The sequence below is a fragment of the Dermacentor albipictus genome, chromosome 8 (assembly GCF_038994185.2).
Source record: "Dermacentor albipictus isolate Rhodes 1998 colony chromosome 8, USDA_Dalb.pri_finalv2, whole genome shotgun sequence".
Classification (NCBI taxonomy): Eukaryota; Metazoa; Arthropoda; class Arachnida; order Ixodida; family Ixodidae; genus Dermacentor; species Dermacentor albipictus.
Genome location: NC_091828.1, coordinates 25,739,320 through 25,747,370, shown reverse-complemented (window position 1 = coordinate 25,747,370; position 8,051 = coordinate 25,739,320). Strand labels below are relative to the sequence as shown.

Sequence of the window (8,051 nt, the reverse complement as noted above, 5' to 3'; positions counted from 1 at the left end):
CTGCGTCAGCGTGAAACTGGCCCTATTTCGTGCCATCACTACTTTCGAATTACATCAATTTGTTTGGTAATTCGACGTTTCCTGTTATTCGATCACATCTAGCTGTACTAAAACAGTTAAATTAAGGGTATTGAATTTCTTTGGCGTCAGCCGATGGTATGGTAATACTACCCCTGGCGACAAACGCGCCGTCCTAGTGCTGTTAAATATGTGAGGTGCTGGTTGGCCTAGCGGAGGACGTAGTGGGCGTGTCTAGTGTGATTTAATAGGTGATATCATTGACATGGCGGAGCACGCGATATGGGCCTGTGTAACAGGAGGGTAGTTTTTCGCAAGGGCCAGCTTCGCGAGTTGATGACCAAAGCAACACGTGGATGTCGGTCGAAAAAGGGACATCACCGTGGCGGAGGTCATAGCGGTGCTTCTGTTTCTCTTGAGACACTTGCAGTATAAATGCCGTATGCGATGTCACAATTTGAAGGAAATAAATAACAGCGGGAAGGGCCAATGTCTGTATCATGTTGCCATGCCCTTCACAGTTACAGAGCGATAATTGAGATGCAAAAAGTAACGCGTCGGGTACCTACTTATAGCAATCTGCAAAAGCTTAACTAGATGGTTTTGCTAACAAAGTCTAAGAACCCGTCAAAGTGCTCTTCAGTTGGACACAGCCTTAACTTAGATTGGACTGTCTGTAGGTTGGTACATGTGGACACATGTACTGGAGCTTAACGAACCTCTAAAGCATTGTTTATAACTCAGCTTGCTCTTGTTATGCGGCAGCCACCTGTTAAGAGAGGTAGAATGAATCATTCGAAAGGTGAACCAGCTTGGAATGCAAGAGATGCCACGTGAACAAACCCTGTGTGCCTCTGGTGGAGGCAAAGGGCAACTTTATTCACATTTTTCAACAGACTTAATGAGGCAAGGAGTTCAATCAATTGGGATACGGCAAAACGATAAACATGCTTTGTTATAGATAACTTCGTGGTAGACAGCAGATAACACTTACTTATATTGTGCCGAGCGAACGTAATATAACAGCACAAGGCCAATAAACTCTGAACATTGCGTTAAAAATGTTGCAATGGAGTCAATGCGTGCTGTCATAGTGTGTATAATGAGATGCGTGAGACCATCATTTAGTGCTCACGTATCATTGATTGGACAGACTTACACTTCAAGGGATAACATGAACGTGATGTATGTACAATATGGGCAAACATCTAGGTAAAGGGCAAAGCTTTATAAAGTTGACACTCAACAACATTGTACATCAGCATTTATGTAGAAGCAGTAACCGACTCCTTTTTACCTGCGTATAGTGTTCCAACGGCATGATGGATCACGCGGCAGAAGAAACAAGAAATACAGTCACACAAGAGCCCATTCGCTTCAGTATTATTAGCTTAAGATTAGAGAAACACGACACTCAAGCACCAAAAACTACTTTTTATCTTATATACAATGTGTCACTCGTAAACGTCATTAAATTGACACATACGTAAAATAAATGTGCTGCCACTTGCAGTGAAGAGCCTTCCGAGCGTTAGTATACTTGCGAAAAGTTTCGCTGCCACGTTTTGAATTCATGTTGCACAAAGTGCCGAAAACAATTATAGTGAGACATACATGGGGTGACAGCACTGTCGCACTGAAATCAAAATAGTGCAATGTATAAATAAAAAAAGGAAAGGAAAGGAAATAGGCCTTGAATTTCATGACACTCTCAACCACAACGCATCGTGCAATCAGCTCCGGAACTAGCAATTCCTTGTGCGGCACTACAGCATGAACACAGCTGCCAACATTAAATCTCTTGCTCAACCGGGCCTTCCGGTGAACGAAAATAATCTATGATACATTGAAGTGCAGGTACCATTGTGCGCGAAAAACAGTAAGGGTTGGCGTGGTCATATTTCTATGAACTCCGCAGCACGTAAACTATACGTCTCCTGATCACTTCATCGCCTGTGCAAATCCTTAATGAAACAGGAGACATTGACGGACCAAGAGGAGTATCGCAGAATCGCACGCGCGTGTGAACACGTTCTAGTGAGTGATTGAGTCAGGTACCACGCAGGTCGCAGAGTAAGCAAACCTTACGAAGAAAAAGAAGTTAGATATAGTGACTGTAATTGAAGACGTAAGCAATAACCATGGTGTTTTTTCATGGAAAGCCGCGAAGACGAATATATATAGGGAGTCGGCCTCATATTACACCTCGTGACAAAATACCAAACCTGAACCGGTGCACACTAACCTATAAGTGGCTTGCCGGCTTAACAGGGACACTTATGTTTCATGGACAGCATTCAGAAGCCCCAGATAGACGTAATGGGGCCCAAGATGAAGGTTAAGTAACAGGGAAGCTATGATTTCACTAACCAGTTCAATTTGCGAAAGATAACTTTCAAAGTTTTTTAAACAAATAAAGAAAGCGCCGTAATGTAATATAAAGTGATTACGTTACGCAGGGCGAGTACATAAAACGCGTGCAGCAAAACCTACTATGTTAGTTAACGGTATCAGTTACCCAATTCTGCGATAATGACGAAGAGCATGGAAGGCCAAGTACATAGTTTGTCCGCAATATATGTACAAAGAGAAACCACACAACTGTCACAATATAACGACACTAAAATCTGTATTCGCAACCCTGTTTCGAACACCGAAGGCAGGAGTATTCTTAAGCCTACAGCTTTCATATTTGTACATTAGGCTTCACCTTCGCGCTTTCTATACAACGACCAGTTTTCTTGAATGTCAGTGTAAGAAGAATTGGTCTTCCGGACAAGCCATCTGCTTACATGGCTGCATTGACGCGCTTCGTTTTCTAGTCTGGCTGAATCATCTCCTGCCATAACACACGCTTAGCACATCAAATACAAAGTAGTAGTGAATAGGCGTGCATCAAAATAGTACGCGTAGATGCTGACCCAGGTGAGGTGGCGACGTATCCTGAAAATGCGTGCGACCAAAGCACACAGTACTCTTATTACAATGTGCAAATGTATGTTAATCATCGCTTAGCGCAAAACTCGACACAGTAACGTGGCCTTAGTGAAACATATTTCTATTCTTAGTTTTTTCGAGGGCAATTCAATACCCTGACATTCATGGTGGATTACAGTAGCTGGCAGCGGGACAAGTGTTCCTATGTTCCCGTAGTGAATCCACGACTAATAGTCCAGCTGATGGTCCCGGACATAGAGGAACAATAATGTTTATGCACTTGCTGTAGAAAATAGACTGGGCTGCGCCGGGCAGTGTCCAGGCTCTTCCGGCGGCTCGCCACGGGCACCTGTTCCAACGGCTTCTGAGTCGGGCGGTGAGACACACACAACTATTCCCCACAAAACCGCAAATGGTATGTACGTCTACGTTAGTGACCTTTGTGCGATCATGTACCAATATTATGCAACGACCTTCTATCTCATAGTGCTACAAAAGTCTAATGGCAGCTTTTCTTTCTTACGGCTGACATGTGCACGGCAGTCTCCTGGAAATGCAATGATGTGCAACCACTACAAGATATCATTCGATATGTTTGACGCCTTCGTGATGCACGTAGCTGTTGTCTCCCGCTCCGTCCGTTCCGTGTCGTCTGGCGTCCGTGTGCGCGCCATACACGACCCGGTCCCGCCAATACTTCTGCCGGAAGCCTTCCTGTAGCAGAAGATTGCCTTGCGGAAGCTCCGGCGGAAGTTGTCCGACAGGAAAGCGTACAAGAACGGGTTCACGCACGAGTTCGTGTAAGCGAGCACCTGCGACGCAATCTGCACGACAATGCGGGGAGGATTCATCGGTCTGCCGTAGAGGTCTAGACTCTTGAGCACCAGCACGACGTGCACGGGACACCAGCACACGGCGAACACCAGCACAACCACCACGACTAGTCGGGTGACGCGCTTCTTGGAGCGAACGCTTTCCGCACTCACTCGTCCACCGGTAGCGACTCCCAGCCAGAGGCGCTTTAGCATGAGGACGTAGAGGACGAAGATGAGGGCCAGCGGAACGACGAAGGAAGACATAAAGAAGGATATCTGAAAGGCGGCTATGTTGTAGCCCTTGTCGACGCGGAAAGTGCACGACGAGTAGGCCTCCTCGATGATCATGCCGTGAGAGTAGAGCGCCGGTATGCAAGCCAGGAGAATGAGGACCCACGTGAACAGAATGGCCAGATATGCATTCCTCTCTGTTCTTATGGTCATGGACGTTATCGGATGAACTACAGCGAGGAACCTGTCCAGAGACATCAGGACGAGCGTATAAATGCTCGCGTAAGCACATACGATCACGAGGTACTGTACGATCCTACACCAGGTGTCGCCGAACGGCCAGTAGTTGAGCGTGTAGTCCCAACCTGTAAATGGCACGCAGAAGACGATGAACAGAAGGTCGGCCATGGCTAGATTGATAATAAGAATGTTGGTGGTTGATCTCATCTGAGGGTTACAAAGCACCACAAGGACCACGAGGGCGTTACCGAAAAATCCAATGACGGCGATTACCCCGAATAGGATCGGCACAGCAATGGCAAGCACCTCTTCCACTACCTTGATCTCGCTGTAGTCGTCGTAATCAGTCCGATCTTGTTCCAGAAACGACGACTTAGAAACGTTGGTCGCTTCATGCTCCATACAAAGTTCACTGCTCGTGTTACAGGCTGAAGCGGAGCGAATTGCAGTTAGAGTCTTTTGCATTAGTACAGCGGCTGAGGTCGTCAAGGCCACGCTTGGGTCTGGTGTAGGCATTGTGGAAATATTCGTCAGATACGCTGAAGCACTTCTGTTCCCAGGATCTGCTGCAGTTGCTGATATTAAACTTGCAGCCGTGGGTCTCATCCCTGAAGGAGGGTAGTACTGTGTTGTTTCTCGTCTTCTAAGTTGAAATACTCTTCACAGCACCATCTGCAAAGAAATAATCAATCATTATTGCTTTTGAAAAGGAACCCAAGTTATTGTTAATTTTAGTATTCTTTCATAGGAAAACATACTCTCGTCTATGCGAGGCTTCAATATATCTATCCATGAAAACGATATTTTTCGATCGCTTAGTAGAAAAACGACATTGAAGTATGACAGAAAAGGTGGTATCAAGAAAGGGATCAGCACTGCATAGTCCAGGATTTCACTAAAGCTTGTTGCACGTTAGCGAACCATTTATAGAAGCCTGTAAATGAGTGATTCAGTCAATACAAGCACATATCTGTACGCGACTCTTTTTGTTAGTCTCTGAAATGATGAAAAAGAAAAGCTATAACATTGCAGCGTGGATAAAAGACACGCTTGCATACCTAATGTGGCTACATTTCAGTTCAGCATGTTTAGTATTCCTACACGTGGACATTTTCGCGGACGTACTACAATGTCTGAAAGGGTGTTCGATGTCCAGTATTTTGCTCGCGAGACAGAGATAATTTATTTTCTTCTCAAATAGGTTCTGCAGCCAATCAGTGCGTTGGTGTAAGGCGGTGACCCGGCTCTTTTAATAAAAAAAGAGACCTCTGTAATTGTGTAATAAATAAATATTTATGTGCTTTGTAACATGCGCACTAAATAAAAATATATAATACGTCATATCACTGTTTTCTGGGGAGTCTACAATGCCTTGAGATACATTTAGATAACTTGGACACGCTTGTTGGCTGTCCACGATTATGCATGAGTGAACAAGTTAGATATATGCTGAATAATGCCGTATGCTTTTAACATAGAGATGCCCGTTAATGATGGGTAGCAAGGAAAAGAAACTTGTCAAGTATTTGTCTACATTAAAAAAAAAGTTTGCCTTTGAAGAGTTAAAGTCGACGGGCTACGGCGTCTTTTATTCGCTTATGAGTAATACTATATTTATTAAACTATGCTCCATCCCCCATTTTGGCGGAATGAATTAGCCTGGATCGTTTTCAAGTAAACGGTATAGTCCCAGAGATTTATTTTGATCATCGCTGCTTCATTCACAGGCTCGCACACCTAGCAAAGGTTTTTGGAAAGATATGTCATCTTTTTATCATTTTACTCTAATTCAAATGAGTGGATACCGCTTTACTTTACTCTGCAGCTCTATGTTCAGGCAAAATTAGTGGAATAAAAGTAATTCTGTGATTGATTCTTCGACACGTTTTTGACCCTCTATCTTCGCGAGGCATGTACGTAATTTCTTCGCGACTCAACCAAATGCGGTTACAATTAGGGTGGTTGGGCGTAATACTAAAAGGGTGGTAATTGAAGCATCTAATCGAGCACAGTGTGAGCCTGAATACGATAGAAGTCCTACGGCGGATCGCAGCAAATCCTACAGTGATGATTCGTTGATCTGCCCCAACCCAAATTGGAAGTTGCCAGAGATAATTGGCTTCGAGGTCTCGCCCCAAGCCACTAGTATCGCTACATGGGACTTCTCAATTAGCGCAAATCGGATATACGCCTCCGTGCGAGACCTTTGTGTCTCGTAATGGAGTGTTAGTGACATAAGCCGTTTTCCCCATTTTTCTCCTCGCGTGGTCGTCATTTTTTTCTTAGATTGGGAAGCGTAGCTCCCAACGCTCCTCTGCAGGCTGATATTATGGCGTAAGCAACAAATCTAGGCATCTCTGACGCAGACATTCAGCGTCTTTCTATTTGTGCTGTTGCAGCCTCTATGACATACGGTAATGAAAAAGTTGTGACGGGAAATCACTTTAAAGACTAAAGCTATGTGCAAGTTTCACCTGGTTTGGCGTGGCAATATTTGGGAGTGCAAGCGTGATTTCTGACACTGCTCTTTTAAATTAATTCTAATTAAGAAATGCATTCTGTGTTAAATAAATAAACTGTCAATTGTGCGTGTTTGCGCGCGCGCGCGCATGTGTGTGTGTGTATTCGCGCTTGTGCGTGCCTTTTGCATGACCATTACCATTTATGTAACTAACCGTTCCTTAGTATGCCATACCAACAGAGCCAAACGCCCACTTTTGACATGAAAGTCCATTTAGTACCCACCAGTACAATAGTGGCTCAATGAGTAAAACACCGCACGGGGTCACAAAATTCTTCCTCAGGCGACGTTGAGTTTACTCGGATCTATTGTGGACCGAGTAATGTTGTTTCACTCACTCACTCCATGGGTCTGCATTTCACACGCCTTCTTCTCCTCCCATATCCACTATGTTTAAGCACTACGGCATGTACAGCGCTAGTATTCTTTCGCCAAATGCGCAGCTTGCACACTTTTCTAAAATTAATAAACTTCCGCATGCATTCATCGTACATGATTCATTATTCTACTATGTCCAAAAGTTGCTAACTTTCGTATTATCCAACAACGCCCAGCAATTCTAGATGAGTCATAGCTATGATACAAGCGTACTTAAAAAAAACTCTCCACGCTCAACCAAAAACAAACAAAGAGCTTGTAAAATGGAATGGTAGCTTTTGATCATCAGTGGCGTCCATACTCTTATAAGACATATTTTTGGCAGCATCATAAGATGCATAACGATGGTATTATTGTAAGCATCATTTGGAGCCTCAGTAGACGCAAACCTCAGGAATAAAATTAGGCTTGACTAGCGCAAACACAAACACATAAACTGTCCATATAATCATAGACTAATAATGCTTATTATTGCTCCATGATTATACGGATTCTATTACAGAGACCCCCTACCCTTGAACCCCAAAGGGCGCACGCATTCGTTGGCGAAGTTTTTAATTTGTCGCGAACCGAGGAGTCCCAGCGAAGCGTCAGAACAAGAGGACCTGCGCATACAGGCTTATAAAAGAGCAACACGCGTGTCCTCCTTGCTCATTGAGCACAAGAATTTCTCCCCATAAGGGGGCCGATCCCGAACATAGCACAATACCGGGCCGACTTGCCGCGCAGGCGAAGCAGACATTAAGCCCTCCGGTAATTTACAAAAATACGTTTTATATCTTAGGTCACAATACAATTCGTCACAGATATTAAGCTGATAAGAACAGAGATAAGAACACTTTGACCCGTGTCGGCCATGTCCACGTTGGCACCGCCCTTTCTTTGTCGGCCTTCCAAGCGCTTGCGTGTCT

General features: G+C 44.4%; 1 protein-coding gene across 4 annotated transcripts in view; it reads right to left on the bottom strand.

Moving 5' to 3' along the window:
* Positions 1 to 930: 930 nt before the first annotated feature.
* The window catches only part of LOC135907759 (allatostatin-A receptor-like), a 199,329-nt gene continuing 192,208 nt past the window's right edge, over positions 931 to 8,051 (bottom strand). For all 4 annotated transcript variants that reach the window (XM_070523191.1, XM_070523189.1, XM_065439485.2 and 1 more), the window contains exon 2: positions 931 to 4,913. In XM_070523191.1, coding sequence (XP_070379292.1) covers positions 3,528 to 4,847 — 1,320 coding nt within the window. In that variant the 5' untranslated portion in view covers positions 4,848 to 4,913 and the 3' untranslated portion in view covers positions 931 to 3,527. The remainder of the gene's footprint in view (positions 4,914 to 8,051) is intronic.